Consider the following 19,864-nt stretch of genomic DNA (forward strand, 5'->3'; position numbering starts at 1 on the left):
GAAGAATCCCTTCCGTTGTTCAGCCCGTGATTCTGTAGGGCTATGAGCTGTAGTGTTTTGAATTCTTGGGGGCAGGTACCTAGGCCAGACAAATAAATGAGATGGAACATTTATTGTCCATATGAGTAGCTGTGAAGGAAATGGGGCAAGAGCAGAGAAGACCAGGCAAGAGACATAAAGCATCAAGACTTGATCATAAGTGTCAAACTGGGCACAGAGAAAGAATATACCGGTTAAGGGTCAGTAAGAAAGATGACCAGTATGTGAGGGAAGGTTGCTTTGCTGCATCTCAACTCAGGGAAGACCCTCCTACAATAGCAAGTTCACAGATGAGGAGGTAAGGCTAAGGTTAACTCACCGAAAACCTTGTCATTTGTAAAAGGTAGAACAAGGATTGAAAGCCAGGTCAGTAGGCAGTAGAACCTGCACCAAACCAGCTAAGACTCCTTGACAGCTATATGCATGCCAGCTAGGAGATGGTGTTGAATGTAATGGTCAGACAAAGTCATTCGAGGCTAGCCCCAAGCAGCCTCCAAACAACTTGATCAATAATGTCTATCCTGACATTAAAGAGAAGACCTGAGACCTGCAAACGGTTTGGGCTAACCTCTACTCTGCTTACACTTGGCTTGAGGGAAGGGTTAAGAGCAGAGGCAGGATCAGAAAGTGAGGCCCAAAATAAACCATGACAGTTTCAACACTGTGCCAAACAGTGTCGGGTTTATGCAATGCAAAGCTGTGCATTTCAAAAGCAACTGTGATTTACCGTGAGACCCAGGACAGCCTCCTTTATCCCCAGTGGCCTAGCTTTGTAGAATGAGGGAATAAACAGAAGGGAGAGAGGTGAACTCACCAGAAGGAAGTAAGGGGGAAAGCTGTAGTTTGAAAAGCTGTGGAGACAGAATGAAGGAAAGAGTCTGGGTTCAAATTTTACAACTGCTTCTTTATAGGTCTGTAGCCTTGGGCTGGTCACATCTTCACTACGTGTTCTTGTATGAGAAGGAGAAAGGTCACAAGTCCCTTGCAGGTCTACTGTAAAACCCCTGGCAAACCACTGCTACTTCATGTCACAAGCGTATACCGTCAAGAGCAGCAACAGTGACTAATTGCAGGCTTTGGAGGAGACATTTTTCTTGACTGGGATAAAGACCATGAAAAGGTTTTGGTAGCATCATAGGAGCTAGCATTGCAGGGCCTGGCCTGCATATGTCTTATTCCAGAATCTAATAAATATCTATCTCACTTCATAAGGAAGAAACCCAAGCTCTTCTCTCACTGGATTCATCACTATGATACTCAGGAAGCCATGTTGTCTGACAAGTGGTCTGGTGGCATTCCACCCAAAAGCCATCAAACTGTCGACTCCAAGTCACTCCTGGGATATATGGCTGCCAGTAGTTTCTGAAGACACTAAAGGGAACATATTTCAGCCCTGAAAATCATGCTTAAAATTCACCCTGGGTTGGCCCATCTTGGACAGTATCCCTGAATTATATCCTCTGGGTCTTACTAAAACCAGCTCTCCCCATCCTCTTCTGGGGTCCACATACCTTCCAGGCACTAACGAAGGAAGACGTGCCCGGTTCCCCTGTATATCTTGCCACTTGGCCAACATAAACATTCTTTTCAGCTTTCATCATAAATCAAAACCTATACATTTTTGTCATTCTCTTCACTCTTTTCCATTTGTTCAAATTAATCCAGCATGTGTGCAGCGAGACGTGCACAGTGTGGAAAGGGTGTGAATTCCTGGCCCTCTAAAAGCTACCCCTCCCGGCACCTGTGACTCTGTGGCTTTGTATAATCAGTCTAGACTTGCCACCTCAACCTGATCCAGAGTAGAATAATTTGAGCCAAGTTGAGAGCAGAAGCATGCTGGGAGAAACCTAAGCTCCTGTGAGGTTCCTCAGGGATGCCACGGAAAAGAAGTAGGGGTGGCTGGAAGGAGCCAGATATCCCTGGGCTGCCTGCCCCTCTGTGTGAGACCCAGAGCAGACTGCCAAGCTCTGTCCCTCACTCTATATCCCAGTGGGGACTCAGGTACATCGGGTTGTACACTACAGTCCGTTATCTCGTTCAGCCCTAAGAATTCAGTAGGAAACTGTCAGTCAGCACACAGCAAAGACAAGGCTAACTTTTCAGTCTGGCCACTTCTCATCATCTCAGAAGTATCCTGTGTGGTCCTCCCAAAACTTAAATTCTTATACAACTCCTGAATTCCTGGATTTCATGGTTCCTCAATATTTCAAACAGCAAAATTCTGTATGGAGTTTTGGGGTGTAGTTAGAAGTACTAGATTGTTTTTGTTGTTTTGTTTCTTGAGACAGGGTTTCTCTGTGTAACCCTGGCTGTCCTAGAACTCACTTTGTAGACCAGGCTGGCCTCAAACGCACAGAGATTCTCCTGCCTCTGCCTCCTGAGTGCTGAGATTAAAGGCAAGCTAGAATTGATTTTTTTTTAAATCTTGCTAAAAATTGTCCTTAAAAACCCACCATTTTATCTGACTTTCATTTCATTAAAGAATGGAACTATGTAATATACCCAAATTATTAAAGGCACAAACCAAGATGATAAACTGTCCTTTACCCTGAATGACTTTACTTATGGAAACTTATAACTCTGGTTCTTGGTTCTTGGTTCTTGCTGAAAAAATGTCCTCTAGTGTTGGAAGATGCTACTGCCTTGAATGCCTCAGGCAAATCTCTCCTCTCTGATTTACTTTTATGTATAGGATACATGTTAGGAACTGCCTAATGAGGGTGCTGGGAGCCAAACTCCAGTGCTCTAGCAGAACTACAATCACTCCAAACCACTGAGCCATCTCTCCAGCCCCGGCCCTTTCCTTCTCAAACAACACAGCGTGAAGACACTGCTCCCAGGTGACAGCGGACTGTCACAAAATCATGGCCAAGTGTTATCACTCAGTTGATCAACTGCCACTTAGCATGAGGCTCTTCAGGAAGGCCTCTTGCCATTTAAACAGCACACCCCCATTTTAGATTAACTTTTCAGAGTGCTACACAAGTTCAGTGACTTACGGATACATATTTGCTAAAACAAAATCCAGACAGAGATAATTATAATCCAAGTTTCTCTAATATACCAGCACAACATCTCACATTGAAACAAAATCTACCAGACATGTGAAGGGAAGAAATTCATAACCTATAGTCAAAATTTAAAAGCCTAGGAAAAACACTGACCTCACATGATCCAGATGTTGGGATAGTCAAAGGCTTTAAAGAAACAATTATAAATATATTCAAGGGGCTGGAAAAATAGCTCAGTGGTTAAGAGCATATACTGCTCCTGGAAAGGACTCAGGGTCAGTTCGCAGCACCCACATGGTAACTCACAACTACTCACAAACTCTAGTTCCAGAGGATCCGCCTCACTCTTCTGACCTCTGAGGTCCCAGGCATACCTGCGCTGCTCATAAATATATCCAGAAAAAACAAAAAAACAAAAAGCAAAACTCAGACAATTAAAAATAAGTATGTGCAAGGCTGTAAAGGGAAAGATGATCATAATATATGAGTAGGTAGGATATCTAGGCACAAAACAGAAATTATGTTTTAAAAAAACAAGAGGGGGGACCAAATAGCAATTTAGAACTTACATGTAAATGAAATAAATGAAAATTCCAGTTAATGGATTTAACAGCAGCTTGGAAACAGCAGCAGGAATAAACTGAAAGGCAAATGATCTTAAGAGATGAACAGAAGGCTGAGGAGACGGCTCAGTGGTTAAGAGCAATGACTGCTCTTCCTGAGGACCCAGGTTCAATCCCCAGCACCCACATAGCAGCTCACAGCTCACAGTAATTTTAGTTCCAGGGAATAAAATACCTTCACACCAATGTACATTGAATAATTTTTGTAAAAAAAAAAAAAAAAAAAAAAAAGGACTCGATATGAAAGAACAAAAAAGGATAAAAGGTGAGGCAAAGCTAACAATGCTTCATGGGGAAGAGTAGCACAGATCATCTGGCAAAAGAGTGGACCATCAAACATGGAGTTTCCAGGGACAAGGAGAGAGGTCTGGGGACAAAATGCTGTTTAGGTCTACTGCCACACCACCCAGAACATACCTGATCTCGGAAGCTAAGCAGTGCCAGGATGGAAACAGTTGTCTCTGGAAAACCTGGGCTAAGTATTTCCAAATCTAGTAAAAAACCAAGACATTGCCCTACAGGTGAAAAATTCAGCAAATCCCAACCAAATAAATATTCAGACAAATCACATCTAGGAGCATCACAGGCAAACTGCTGAAAACCAAATCTCAGCACAGGCTCAACAACACGACCCAGGTTAGCATTGGGACACTTACTAGTCCCACTGCCTGTGTCTGTCTGCTGGGAACAAGATTTGCATATAAAACCACCAACACCTGCTACAACCAAGGCCCGAGGTCAAAGAAATAGCAATCTTGTTCTCTTTGAGACAGGGTCTCCCTACATAGCCCTGGCTGCCCTGGAACTCACTGCACAGATCAGGCTAGCCCCACATCTGCTTTATCTTCTGTCTTTGCCTCTCAAGTTGCCAGGATGAGGAGAATTGTGCCCCTAAGCCTGGCTGATCTTTGCAATTCTGAGGAGAGGAAAAAAAACAAAAAACAAAAAACAAAACTTAATTCTAGATTCTACTACAAAGAGAATATCCTTGAAAAGTTGAGATGAAATGAAAACATTCTCAGATAAACCAAACAGAACAGTCCTTGGCAAACAAGAAATGTCACATGAGGGCTGGAGAGAGGGCTCTGAGGTTAAGAGCGATGGTTGCTCTTCCAGAGGACCTGAGTTCAATTCCCAGTGACCACATGGTGGCTCACAACCATCCCTAATGAGATCTGGTGCCCTCTTCTGGCCTGCAGGTGTACATGCAGATAGAGTACTCACACATAAAAATAAATCAATCTTTAGGGGCAAAAAATCCTAAAAAATCAAAGGAAGAAAGGAAGAAAGGGGAAAAAAGAAATGTCAGGTGACAGGAGTTGCCTAAGCTACAGAGAAACTATACCTAATGGGGACCCGATCATCAAAGGAAACACTAAAAACTCTAAAAGTGTTCTAATGCACTATAGCACGGAAGATGGAAGGAGACAACAGGACTCACCCCGAAGTGCAAGGTCCCCACAATGTGTGCATGTAAGTTAGGGATGCCTGTTCTAGCTTCCCAGGGCAGCCACTGTAAGAATTGTATAAAAAGCTATCCACAAGAAGCCAAGGGCAGAATGAAGATGGGACATAACTCTCTATTATACTGGACAGAAGTATGTGGCCAAAAATGTTTCCGTCTGGCACTGATTACGCTCAGCCTCAGGAGCCTTCTCATGTGAAGCATCACAGCTAAATGAGTGTTTTACTATCAGCCTGCTCTGCAGGAATTACTGGCATGCACACAATGAGAAGAGGTCCAGCCTAGCTAGCGGTCTCACCGAGGCTTACCAGCCAGCGTCTCCTGGTTCCTAAGCAGACTTAATACTCTGCTTTCACCATGTGTCCTCGACATCTCTTGCCTCCCCTAAATCCTGGCCTCTCCCCCCAGCCCCACCCCCGACTTTTTGTTTCTCTTGCAAGTCTTTCAAGTTGAGCCCACAAAAGAATGCCTCTACCTCACTCCCCCAAACTCTTCTAGACCTTGACTCCTCTAAACAGTTACAAATGTGTTTTCTAAGCTCATGCTATCCAGTTCACAAATCTCTTTTATTCTCCATCTTGGTCACTAAAAATTGCCTAAGTAAACAGTGATCATGCTGGTTAGTGTTATTGTCACGTGGGAAGAGAGAACATCAGCTGAGGAATTGCTTAAGATCAGACTGGCCTGTGGCCATGTCTGTGAGTATCTTGACTGATGACGGATGTGGGAGGGCCCCGCCCATTGTGGGCGGCACCATTCCTGGGCAGGTGGGCCTGGGTAATATAGAAAAGTTGACTGAGCATGAACAGGTAAATGGACAGAGAGTGAGAGAGAAAGAAGTGATCCTCCATGGTTCCTGCTCTGATTCCTCTCAATGACCTACAAACGGAAAGATGAAATAGACCTCCCCAAAGTTCTTTTAGTCGGTGCTTTATCACAGCAACAGAAAGTAACTAATACACTGACCAAAAGTCAGGGCTAACGACCCACTGGCAGTTCCAATTTAAGACAACTCACAGCTCAGCTCATCCATAATCACTCAACTTGCTGAGCTTCAAGCCACAGTGACCTTGCTGCATTTCAAACCCCGGTTAGAACCTGAAAGTGTTTCATATCCATTCTGAAACATCAAACTACTACAAACTGTAATGTCACTGATAAATTTTCTTAAAAAAAAAAAGTACAAAAGGGGAGTTGTTGTTCTTGGTGGGGGGTATTGTTTGTTTAACGTTAATATGTGAGGGGCATGTGGGCACCAGAAATTCTAAGAGCATCCTGGTGCAGCCTGAAGCTTGGGAGTACTGCCTTGGCTCTACTACATCATCTTCTATGACTACTCCGACTGTCTCCATGCCTCTCCCTGCCAGCACACTCTCCGTTCTAGACTATCCTCCAATGCAGCTGCCACATTTCTCTTCCTAGAAAACAAAGTCAGTAATGCCTTCCTCTGCTCAACATCTTTGTGGGCATCCTACAGCATAGACAATAAGCCCCACTATTCTAACACAAGGACTATGTGCTGGCTGCTCTTAGGTCAACTTGATATACAAATGAGAGTTATCTTAAAGGAATGGACCTTAATTAAGAAAAATGCCTCCATAAGATCCAGCTGTAGGGAATTTTTTTCATTTTTGATGGGGGAGGGCACAGCCCGTTGTAGGTGGTTCCATCCTGGACTGGTGATGGGTTCCGTAAGAAAGCAGGCTGAGCAAGCCAGTAAGCAGCACCCTCCATGGCCTCTGCACCAGATCCTGCCTCTAGGTTCCTGCCCTGTTGGAGTTCCTGTCCTGGCTTCCTTCAGTGAGGAAAAGCAATGTGGAAGTGTAAGCCAAATAAACCCCGTCTTCCCCAACCTGCTTTTTTGGCCATGGTGTTTCATCGTGGCAATAGAAGCCTAAGACAGTGCTCCCCATATGCCCTTCTGCTCGCCCCACATCAGCAGACTCCTATTCATTCACTTCAATGCAATCAGAGTGGCCTCCTTTCTGAGCCTGCACGAGCTCTCAGGAGGCTGTGCTATAACTTCCATATTCTAATCACTTGTCTGTGAACTATATTTTTGTATGTTCACAGAAAGAGAAAAGTAATAAGACACACCACACACACACACACACACACACACACACACACACACACACACAGAGAGAGAGAGAGAGAGAGAGAGAGAGAGAGAGAGAGAGAGAGAGAGAGAGAGAGAGAGAATGGGAGACTGAATTTTCCATAACCATTGGTTAAGAAGAAAACCAGAATGGGGTACAAGAAAGAAAGAAACTGGGGAAATGGAAGGAAAACAAGGAAAGGCCAAAAAGAGAAGAACAGAGAGAGAGAGAGAGAGAGAGAGAGAGAGAGAGAGAGAGGGAGAGAGAGATGCTAAGGGAGATAAGGAGCCGTTCTCATTTGGTGGAGAATATAGACATGCCAAAATCTACTTGCTGGATTCTTCCAGCAAGTTCTTACTGAACCCAGGCAGTGTGTGGTTTTGTGCAGACACCCATAGCCCCAGAATCTGTAGAGATGCCCCCGTTACTAGGTCCAGTTAACTGCCTTCCTGGGCTCTCAGGGGAGTCAAGCGCTGCTGACCCCCCCCCCCCCTTGTAACATTCTCACTTGCCTTGGCTCGTGCATACCCCGGATGCCTGCTTCTCTCCTCTCCTCTCTGGTCACTCAACAACTTTTTATAGACTGGCTTACCTATGTGTTCGTTAACTGAGGGTATGTCTCAGCTTCTGCCTGTTCCTCAGCTTGTCATGGGGCCTCTTCTCTTCTGGTCCTACAAACTCTCTCACTGAGAACACAGCTTCTGCTCAACCACCTGAACGCTAGTGATGTCAGCCCTGAACTGGGCATATTCAAGCACCACACAGAAAAGCCTCCTGGGCATCACACACTGGCAGTCCCTCGGGTCCCTCGAGCTGGCACACTGCTATCGTTTGCAAAGCCCTGCTAGGCTTTTCTGTTCCTTTAACTGGAACTGAGGACCAGGGCCAGAGGAAGCAAAGTAGGAACACCTGGAATTTACAATTGATGTCCTAAATAATTACACAAATTACAGATATACACTGGGAGAGGGAAAAAAAATCAAAGGACAGCATGAAAGCATGCACTGAGGGGACCAGCTTAAATGGGGGAGTACTACTTTTTTTAAAGCAGCATGCAACTTGAACCCAAGAATAACTAGCAGTCAACCCAGCAAAGAGTAGAGGTGTAGGGCTGGGGAGATGACTCGGTACGTAAGCCTGCCTGTGTGCAAGCAGGAGGGCCTGAGTTTGAATCCCCAGCACCTATGTATTAACAAAAGCCAGGCATGGCTGTACATAACTGCAACCCTAGGACTGGGATTGGAGACAGGCAGATCCTGGGAGCTCACTGGCAAGCCAGCCTAATCAAAACAATAATCAAATTTCAGGATCAATGAGAGATCTTATCTCAAGGGAACAAGGTATAGAGTCATAAGGGGGACACCTGACACCCTCCCCTGGCCTCTGCATGGGTACATGCAGCTGTGCACATGAGCATACACATACACAAGAGTATCGGTAATTCCTCTGATCTATGAAATGACAGAATTTGGGGATGGAGTAGAAGCAAAGTAGCAAAGTAGAGTTCAGCTCCACTGTGACTGGTGACAGCTCTGAAATGAGGCTAGAGATACACAAAGACAACCTCACAGAGCCAAGTGGGAGGAACATGCACAACATATAAACGCAGGGCTTTGCTGTCACTGGCCTGAAACTCACTATGTAGATAAGGCCGACTTCACACGTACAGCATTTCTCCTGCCTTGGCCTCCTGAGTACCTGGATTTCAGGCATGAGCCACAACACTCAGAATTCTTTTTTTAAACTTCTGAGAACAATGGGTACCTATTATGGGAGACATGGTTGTTTGCAGTACTAGGATGAAACCCGGGGATGAATATTTTGAATTCAAGCTCCTGCATGTGAACTGCTGTGTGTTTGTACAGGAGGACTCTAGCTGAACCTCAGGACGGTTGGCTTATGAGGGAAGGACCAGACAGGACCTTCCCCAGAGGACCTAGATGGCACTGCAATGGCTCGAACCATCTCTCTAATTCCATCTTCTTTTCCTTCATAGATGCTATCTGGAGCCAGGGCTTCTGAGGAGCCTGCTCTGGAAGCCTTGCCTAAACAGCAGTTAGCCTCATTACAACACAAGCATCTTTACCATGAAAATCTTCTCCAACCAAACAGAGATTCCTGAACACGAGCCAGCAGTCCACTTACTCCAAAAGGAGGCAAACCAACTTCAGTGTTACAGCAGTGAGATTCTTGAGCCTGCCTTAGAGCTTTTCTTGACCAGCTGACACAAACATGTAAGAGTCTAAAGAGAAGGGGGCTGGTCTCAAACCCAGGAGCATTGGTGACACCCAGTACTGACCAAACTTACCACACTCTGTCCCAGCCTCCACAATGCCCCTCTCTTTACAGGAGAAACCCTCCTTCTCTTGGGGTGTGAAGTGAGTCTCAGCTCAACCCTGGCTTCTTCCTGGAGAGTCTATCTAGGAGCCCTGAGTCTCGCAGCTGGTGAGGTCTCTCTCTGATTTGCTTCTACTTGTCACAACTTCTTTGCAGGCTCCCAGACCAAGGTTCTAGAAGACCCTGTGACCGTGAATATACAAGACCTGGCACACAGAAGGCTCCCCACCAAGCTTTATAAGTGAATGAATGTTACCTTTTATTCAAGGCCACTGAAGTCACCAAGGTCACCCCGCCTCCTCATTTCCTCCTCACGCCCTCAGAACTACTGAAGGACGCATCAACAACTAAGGATCCTTCTTTGGAAAGTGGACAAGTACTAGAAAGTAACTGGACAATAATATAGGCAGGTGGGCTCACAGAGGAGGCAAAATGGGTCTCCACAGATTCTCTCCAAAGATTCCCATCCAAATGTTGTCTTTTGTTTTGCTTTGTTTGTTTGTTTGTTTGTTTGTTTGTTTGGGGGAGGTTGCCCTAAGGACCAGTTAGTTATGTGAAATATGAACATGTATGACTCTTGATCAGAACTGCGAATTTAGGAAAAATTGATAACGGGTTCTAATTTCTCATACCTCAGATAAATGACAATAGTAGCTGCATGTACCGGACACTGTTCTAAAGCTGTAAACCTTCTCTCAGTTAACCCCCAGGAGCCCAATGAGGTGTGAGTATCATCACGATGTCCACTCAACAGATGAGGAAGCAGGCTTAGTATGGTAAGTAACTTGTGAAGAGTTTCACCTAGCCAATGGCAGAGCTGGGGTTAAAGGTAACATGACAATCGTCACCTTTTCTGACAGATGACTTACTGACACACTGGGCTAGCCTCTGGTATATTTCAGGTGAGGAAGAGAGTCTTAAAGACTTGGTAAGCACCGACCTTCATCATGGATGAAGCTAAGAAGGCAGTGTGCTGTCCTGAGGCAGCAGGAAACCTTTGAAGACTGGAGCTGGAGAAGACTCCGAGGCACTGATTTTTGAGTTGTGAGCTCCCCTGACATGACATTCCCGCCCACATGGGAGCCAGGCCCGGAGATGGGTCAGTGATGTACATCTGCCCACCCAGAGGGAGAGCCCAAACCGAGGCATTCCAAGCATGACATAAATATGAAGTGTGGAAAGTGCGTTCCTTGTGAACAGAACAGCTCCACATCAAATTCCCCGAGTCCCTCTTCGGCAACGTTATCAGAGGCATCACTCAACCCGGCCGACTGGAGAAGAGGCTACGAAAAAGGCTGAAAAATGTGGCCAATCATGAGAGTTATTTTTGTGAGAAAGGAGAAAAATGTCACCAAAAAGGGTCAGTAGATAACCCTATTGGGCTGAAAATAACCACCCTGCTGGCAGACCAGTCAGGGAACAGGCAGAGGACGAGGGACGTAATGCAAAGTGCCACGGGACTGCTGGGGGATGAGGAAATTGGCCTAATTTGGGAACATGAGTCCAGCAGCATTTCTCAGATTCCTGGGCAAGTTTCTGGCTAACTTTGAGCTCTGTGTCCTCAGGAGGAACACTGGGGGGGGGGGGTAGAAAAGGCACAGCTGTGACTCAAATGCTGCTCTCCATAACTAGACGAATAAAGGTGACCAAACGAGGACTCACTCCCTCTGCAGAAGACTCCAGGTTAATTCCCACCACCCGTGGTGTCTCTGCTCTCTCTTTACAGGGTGGGGGGTTCTGTACATCCACCTGCAGGGCAGGGAGGAAGAGGGCACAGGGTGGCCAGTTACAAGCAGAGATGAGCTGAGGGTTCTGGACAAATTACCCTGTCTCTCCTGAGTGAGGTAATAGAGCCTACTTCAAGAGGCACCTTGAGGCTTTCCTGGGTTGCTGCATGGGGTGAGCACACAGGCAGCAACTGTTTCTTTCAATGGAGGCTCTGATGTCTATCTGCAAAATGGAAAGTTCAGGCCAGAAGACACCTTATATAAGCAAGGAGGAAACACACATCCATAGCTAAACCAGCCTTGGAGTGTTTTGCCAAAGACTACTCTTGCCCAAACTCAGTGTTAACATAACTGGATGGCCCAGGGCTTTTCTCAAAGGAGTTATGTAAGAGTCATTTGAGTCAGCAGAATGGCTTGTCGGGTAGAGACACCCACTTTTGACTCTCACAGCTGCTTTTTCTCAGACACACTGTAGAACTATCTTCCAGCAAATCTCTCTCCTAATTTAAGTTACTACCAACTTGATTTACTACCCAACTGAAAAACACACCTGATCTGTGACCAGTCACACACACACACACACACACACACACACTGGTCATGAGCCTTCTCAGTGTTCCACATTTCTTGGAGGCTCCATGGCTAGATACTAGATTGCCCCCTCTGCTTGCATTGCCCAATGTGACAACCCTAAGGAATCAGGCACTAATCCAGAGGACTGGGACAATGGCTAGGTGGTAAATGCCTGCCACACAAACATGAGGATTTGGGTTCAATCCCTAGCACAGCACCCAAGTAAAAGTCAGGTGCAGTGACTCACATATGTACGTCAGGAGGGTGGGGAAGTCAGGGGGCACAGGCAGATCCCCAGAGCTCATTAGCCTAGCTGACTTGATGAATCCCAGGTTTAGCAAGAGACCATGTCTCCAAAATTAAGATGGAGAGTGATCAAGGAAGACATCCAACATCAACCTCCAACATACAGAATCTCACATGACCAAGTCCATACATCACACGTACACACTCACGCACTAAAGTTCACACGCACACAGACAAGAATATGGCACAACTCCAATGGACTCCAAGCAAGTAAAATGACAAAGGAGCTCATCTCCTTGTTACTTCAGGAAAACCAGGCAGTTACATTCTCTGAAACCTAAAGAATGATCAAGTGAACCAAAGGACCATTCCTCCTCTCTCAGTGTGGGGCAGGGACCCATCACTTGGGTTGAGCTACATGTGCTCCACAGGCAGAAAGCCCCTAAATGGTGACCAAAATGGCTGGGAGACCAAAGGGAGAGTTTACCAGGCATCTCACTTAGGCACACTGGGACACAGGACAGTGTTTTCATGGAGCCCCATTCAACTTTATAGCATTGGAGAGGAATGTGAGGAAGGGAGTTAGTCAAAAATAGAATTCTTTCCTTTCTTATCCAAGTCTATTTTAAAAGTTTGTATACGTTCTAATTTTTAATGTCAAGTTAGTTTGTATCAACTTCTCTGTGTGTGTGTGTGTGTGTGTGTGTGTCTGTCTGTCTGTCTGTCTATGTTCATCTGCGTATCCATGTCTACATCTCTATATACCAAATGTTGGTATCAGGTGTAGTTCCTGAATTGCTCCCCACCTTAGTTTTTGAGACAGGGTCTCTCTCAGAACCTGGAGCTCACTGATTGCCAGCAAACCCCAGGGATCCTCCTATTTCCACTTTCCAGTGCTGGGGTTACAGGTGAGCACCACTGAGCCTGGTTTTTATGTGGGTGCAGGGGCTCCAACACACCTCTCGTCATGTTTGCAGGGTGATGATTTGATAAGAACGGCTGCCACAGATCCAGCTCACATGCCTGAGTACCTGGTCCTCAGCTGGTGGACTGTTTGGGAAGAATTAGGAGGTGTGTCCATGTGGGTGGGCTTTGAGGATTCACAAGACTCAAGTCATTCCCATTGTGATTTTGGCCTTGAGATGTGAGCTCTTGGTGGGGAGGGTGCAGGGAACACATTGGGAGGGTTTGGAGGGAGGAAAGGAAGGGGAAAATGATGTAATTATAATCTCAAAAAAAATTTTTTTTTGCCTGCCTGCCGACTACCAGGCTCTCTGCCATGATGGCGATAAATTTCATATCCCTCCGGAATGAAGATCCCCAAACAAACCCTTCCTTCATAAGCTGTCTTGCTCACAGAGTTTTATCACGGCAACAGTTAAGTAACTAATACACATTGCAAGCACTTCACTGGCTGAGTCAGTTCCCGGCCCTGTTAGGTCAACTCGGAAAAAGCCTGCTCCGCAGCCATTCCTCCTCATTCACTAAGAAACACGAATGTTCCTGTGAAAACTACTCCAAAATGCAGAGTGGTAGTTATGAGACCCAATTCTGACTGGATTAAAAGTTCTCCTGAAAGCTAGGGCAGTTGTAAAGCTGTGCTGGCCAATATACCCACTGAGGTCTCCAGCTGCTGTTTCCTGATCAAAGGGGAGCATTTAACTGGATATGTATGCCCTGACCTCTTTCCCTGCTTAGAATGCAGATCCAAACCCTGACAATCATCAATCTTCCTACAACCATGAGAACTAAAGCCACAAGCTCCCAACAGCACAGCAGGAAATTAGATGGCTTAGGATGACACAGGACATCACCCGGTGACCACATCCCCTTTGTCCTCCACTGAACTCCTAGAAAGCCAGTCCTATTTCAGTCAGGCCAGAGCAAAGTGTCTGTTGGATGTAGCCAAATTCAGTGCTAACACATGCAGAAGAATGCCTGGAAATCATCCCCAAACAGCACAGGTTTGAAACTCAGGAGGAAACGGGCACCATGCAGACCAAGTGAGTAAGTCTGATGGTGTGTTAAAGTGAGAAGTGTCAAGGCACAGAGGCACACGCTTGCAATCCCAGCACTCGAGAGGCTGAAGCAAAAAGACCCTGAAGTTTGAGGCCAACCTGAGCTACAAAGCAAACTATCTCAGAAACAAACAAGCCAGCAAACAAAAAGTAAGTGGCCAGGCAGTGATGGCGCATGCCTTTGATCCCAGCATTTGGGAGGCAGGGGCAGGCCTGGTCTATAAAGTCAGTTCCCTGCTGACCTGAGTTCAATCCCTGAACCTATGGTGGAGGGAGGGAGCCAACTCAAAATGCCCAGGGCCTGGATTACAGCATGTGCCACGGCACCTGGCCCTAACCATCCTCCATGCAGCCCTTCAACAGGAACAGCAGAGTGCAAAGACCAAGTCACTCACTACCATGTTCAATGAACAGGAGCTTACACGGTGCTTTTTAGTTTACCAGAGTACTTAAATGCATAGCTCTCTTGATCCCCACATTCATCCAATGGCACTGTGATCACCATTTGACAAATGACAAGATGGAGGATTCCAGAGATTAGAGGATTTAAGAGTCAAGCAATTAGAAGAGCCAGTGGCAAGCCCGTGTGTCTCCGCCTCCTTCTTTTACCACCTCACTTTAAAATAACTATTTATCCAAAACTAATTCCTACTTGACTCTAAAGTAACCCCAGTCTGCCTGACAGTTCCCAGGTACCACACTTATGTCTTTTTTAGGGATATCTCCACTAAATAAAGTCAGCAAGGGGATAAAAATAAACATAACAAGTAGTATGCTCGGAACTGGGTGTAAATGGGCACAAATCCTGGATCTAATTTTAGAAAGAAACAGCCAAAGAGTCTCACACAGCCCAGTGAGTATATGGTTCTGTGGGAGGCTGCCCATGCTGCTTCAAATGCCAGTGCCTCAGGAAGGGGAGGGAGACATTCTGGAATTCTGCTGGGTACCAGAGAGATGAGGAGCAGAATGAATTTTCATAATGATTTCTAAGGAAGATGCTGAGAACCAGCGTCAGCAACAGGTATGCATAACACACACACACACACTCACAAAACTAGACTGCCAGCATTTCTTAGAAGATCAAGCAGTGCTGATCTATATCCTACCATCCTCAACCAGCTCTGAGGAGGTACCAGTTATCCCTTTAGAGTGGTCATATGACCTGCAGGCCCTAATATCCTCCCTAGGGTCTTCCGCTGATGAGGGAAGAGTCAATTGCCAGATTTTACATGCTGGAATCACAGTTACGATAGTAATTCCTCATGTTCATGCTTCTGCAGTAAGTGGGAAAATGAAAGATGCAGACAGGACCACATAAAGAGCTTAAGAAAATGGTGACATCATTTCTGATACAGGGAAAAACATCTCCACTTGTGTCTGGGTTATGTGCACCTATGTGATCTGCCAGGCTTCTCAGCTTAGGTCCCCTTAGCCACTACTCACGAACTGCTGAGTTAGACAACTGCCAAGCAGCCAGATTTCCTACTGTCTGGTGACTCACTTTCTAGTGGAGCACAGAGACATGGAGAACTACAATTAGCAAATAACCCAGCCTAGGAAACATCGGTTGCTACTGACAGCAACTCCCAGTTATGTGATCCAACCTTACAGCACCAGTGTACAGTCTGCATTTTGAAACTTCCCAGTCCCTCACTTCAGGTGGCATTAAAAGCTCCACGAGGCTGGGGATATGGTCAGTAGGTAGAGAGCTTGCCTAGCATGCATGAAGTCCTGGGCCTGGTCCTAGCACCTGCAATAACAGGGCATGGCAGTTCATGCCTGTATTCCCAGCTTTCAGGAGGTAGAGGCAGGAGAATCAGTAATTCAGTGTCCTCCTCAGCTGCATAGTGAGTTCCACACAAGCCTGGCCTACTTGAGACCTTGTCTTTAAAAAATAAAACAAGCCAGGTGGTAGAGGAACATGCCTTTAATCCCAGCACTTGGTAGACAGAGGCAGGTGGATCTCTGTGAGTTTGAAGCCAGCCTGGCCTATAGAGTGAGTTCTAGAACAGCCAGGCCTGTTACGAACACACACACACACACACACACACACACACACACACACACACACACACACACCTGTCTCAAAAAGTCAAAAATCAAATAAAAAGAAATAACAAAATAAAATAAAAACTGTACATTATGAGTTTGAAGAAAAAAAAAAGTCCAGAGTCCAGTAGGTCAATGACCTAGAAAGGAACTCCCAAATCAAGACATGTAGGCAGCTGGCATTCCAACCAGATATAGAGGACCACAACCCTACTATCAAGGGTTCATTTCTTCTTAAACGGCATTTCTCTTCACCTTCTTGTTTCCTCTCTGTCTTTGTAGCACTCACCTCTCCAGTCTGAGTCAATGAAGAATTCTTGTTACTCAAGTAACTCTCAGCCTGTGTTGAATCCTGTTGAGCTCGGCGGCCCATCTTGGCCCCCTGCAAGGAGAGACCAGAGCACAAATGATCCAATGGCACTTGAGGCCCTGTGAGTATGACAGAATGGTAAGCCAGGACTGGAATTTTATGGCATGGCAGAGAGCAGGATTTGGTATTCACAGAGAATTCTCTAAATCTTTATGAGAAAGTACCCAAGACAATGTTCTCTTTGGCAGAACAGGAAACATACAGGTTTTTGATCATGAGATTTGCAAAAGCCAGCTACAGCAAAAGCAAAGTTCCTAACACAGAGATAAAAACACAGCTAGTTTGGGCAGAAGCCTCAAACCACAACTCAGAGCGGATGGTAAAGGCTCCCACCATCCTAGGCAGGACTTGAGTGACAGCTACCAGACAGGCTTTCAGGGAGAATTCCTCAATTTCATGGCAACTGACACCAGAGGAGCCCATCTAGAGAGAACTCTTGCTCTGCTGTTGGGCCTGGGGTGGGGTGGGGGTGGGGGTGGGGCGGGAAGAGGGGCACAGGAATGCTGAGACATCACCTTTGGAAACTAGAGCACTTCAAGGTTCTGAGTCACCTGATGAAGCATTTGCAGGCGTTCCCCAAGCCCTCCAAGTGGGTAGGGGCTCTGTCCCCAACATTCCTCAGGACAAAAATAAAACTCTGCGGCATAATAATGAGTGAAGAGTGTCTATGAATGATCATTTACTTAAAAAAAATAAAACTCAGCATAGCATAGCACTTTCAAGTCTCCTTTACTGTGGCTCTGTTTGAATCTCATCATAGTATGGACAAAGACCAAAATTGACACCATAAAAGAGGAAACTGAGGCCCAAGGAAGTGATTATGTAGCAGAGTCTTCTTGGGGCTTTGAATCCTGGATTTGTCCCATCTCACCCCGCTGAAAACTCAGTGCTAAGTGTTCTAAGAAGGAAAGTTTTTAGGAGTGCTGCATAAAAAAAAAAAAAAAGAAAAAAACAAACAACAAAAAAAACCCCACTAAAGTAGGATCTGGGTGCCAGATTGCATTTATCAATCCTTCAAGTTGGGATGTCAATCTTCCAAGGGTGGTGTGAACAATCTTTCTGATAATACCAGCTCATTCCCTTCTCCGGGATGGTACTGATCCTACAGTGGCTACCTTAAAACAGAGATTAGTGACGGTATCTGTAGATGCTGTTGACAAGCGACTGCTCTAACAATTGTTAAAGTTGGAGATATTTGAAGACGCTATAAATTGGCAACATAGAAAACCACTTTACAACCTGAGATCCCGTACTTTAAGGGCAATCTGTTTACTGTCTTCACCACCACCCCCAAGGCAAAGGTCAGTGACTTTGCGTTCTCTGACTAGAACAAAGTCTGATACATAGTAGGGCTCAACACACATTTGTGAAACGAATGACTAAATCACTACATTGATATCCCAGTTACTAAAAAGGTCCATGTATCAGAAAGACCCGATGGCCTATTGTCCTTAGCTTTAAAAAACAAAAATAAAAAAACCCCTGCTCAACCAATTGGCTCCTGCCCATCTTATCTCCCTCCATTGGGGCCTCTCTAGCACCTTGGAGGGCATCGGATGCTACCAGAGCCCTTCAAAACACCTGAGATTTTACAGGAGAATCTAAGGACTTGCCAGGTGACCCAATCTTTCAGTGGTCTCAACTAACTCTAAAAGCTTTGGAGATCTAGAGGCTTTGACAGTCAGAAAACACTGAATGTAGGTCTTTAATCAAGTTCTATGATCTACTGGCTAGATGCTGGTCATGGCCAGCAGCGAAGGTCAGGCGCTGCGGTAAATACCCAATTTCACCTGCTCAGCCACAGCCGCCTCCATTCCACCAGCAAGGAATCCTGGGCTAGGTGTATTCTGGCCCATCAACGGTTTTGTTGTTGTTTTTGCCCAGTTGTTATCACACACACACACGTAATAAACTGGAGTATTCATTTCCAATCCTGGGAAGGGGAGTTAAGAGAGGAAAGGACAATCCCAGCCACCTCTCTTCCTAGCAGCTTTCGGGAGAACTTCCGGGGACTAGACTCCAGGGCTCGGGCGGGCGTGGCTCGGGGCGCACACCCTCGGTCAAGACGGGGTTCGCACTCCGGCAGCTGAGCCGAGATCTGTCCCGACTCCGGGTTTTTCCGACACTTGTCCCACCCGTTGAACCAGCCCCCAGCCCCCATCATCGCTCCTCACGGAGGTGGCCGAGCTGCGACGTCTCTCCTCTCCCAGGTCCAGTAAATCGTCCATCTCCGCGGCCGCTGATGTCACTTCCTGGAAACAAGACTCTGCGCCGCGTCCCTAACAACGACCCCGCCCTTCCACCTTAAAGAGCCCGCCTCACAGTTTCTGGGTCTTGCATGTCACCTTCCAGTTTAAACCAGGTCTTTTCTAAACCAGCTTTGCTTGGCTTAGGGAAAACAAAACAAATCTCCAGATGCCAAAATCCGCTCCAGATGCTCCAGCTAGGTTAGCCTTTGGGACTGCCTACATATGGTTAAATATGTTTATGAGTGAGAGCAGGCACCACTGTTGATTATTCTGACCCCTCCCATTCGAAATGTAGAAAGGCCTTTAAAATACTGCTCTAGTGAAGGATATAACAACTGTGGAGGGCAGAACACGTAGTATTATTTCCATTTGACAGATGAACACTAAGTAATAAAGTTTACAACGTTTACAAGGACTTGCAAAAATGTGGAGTATGTGATTTCTGCCTTTAAGAAGTTTATTTATGCATGCCTGTAATTCCAGCACTTGGGAGTTAGAGTCAGGAAAATCAGGAGTTCAATGTCATCCTCAGCTACATAGTGAGTTTGGGAGGTGAGACTGGGTTACATGAAACTCTGTGTTTGAAAGCAAAGTTTATTTAGAGGACAGATTAAAATATCCAATACCCGAGCACTAATCACTCTTAAAAGTATAAATATAGTGGAACATGGTGACAGAAGTCATGTCACTGCTACTCAGGTGGATCGTGTACGCCCAGAAGTTTGAGTCCAGCCTTGGCAACACAGTGAGACCCTTCTCCTCCTTCTCCTCCTCCTTCTTCTTCTTCTTAAAAAAAAAAAAGAGCATACAACATTAGGGGTCTTATTTAATCTGAACAACACCACAAAGTGATCAACAATAGCTCCTTTACTCAGGAGGACAGATAGCTGGAACAAAATAACTCTAGCACTAAGTGCTGGGCCAGCCCTTGTAATACTACATTCTACTGCAGTGTTCTTTTCCAACACATAATGGCTGCCCACCATCCTCCTGGGCCTGCAGAAGGAGCTATCCCATGGATTGCCAGTCAGGTAGACAGGTTGAGTCTTTATTGACTC

At 45.8% G+C, this 19,864-nt stretch overlaps 1 protein-coding gene across 4 annotated transcripts in view; it reads right to left on the reverse strand.

The window, feature by feature from the left end:
* Nucleotides 1-18,814, reverse strand: part of Ift43 (intraflagellar transport 43) — an 80,067-nt gene extending 61,253 nt beyond the window's left edge. For 2 of the 4 annotated variants that reach the window (XM_027418573.2, XM_035445506.1), the window contains exons 1-2: nucleotides 18,533-18,724; nucleotides 16,477-16,569 (exon numbers count right to left, since the gene is read on the reverse strand). In XM_027418573.2, the coding sequence (XP_027274374.1) occupies nucleotides 16,477-16,569; nucleotides 18,533-18,721 (282 nt within the window). In that variant the 5' untranslated portion in view covers nucleotides 18,722-18,724. The other 2 variants (XM_027418575.2, XM_027418574.2) reach the window with 2 other exon arrangements.
* Nucleotides 18,815-19,864: the final 1,050 nt, after the last annotated feature.

This window comes from Cricetulus griseus, chromosome 5, assembly GCF_003668045.3.
Source record: "Cricetulus griseus strain 17A/GY chromosome 5, alternate assembly CriGri-PICRH-1.0, whole genome shotgun sequence".
Taxonomy (NCBI): domain Eukaryota; kingdom Metazoa; phylum Chordata; class Mammalia; order Rodentia; family Cricetidae; genus Cricetulus; species Cricetulus griseus.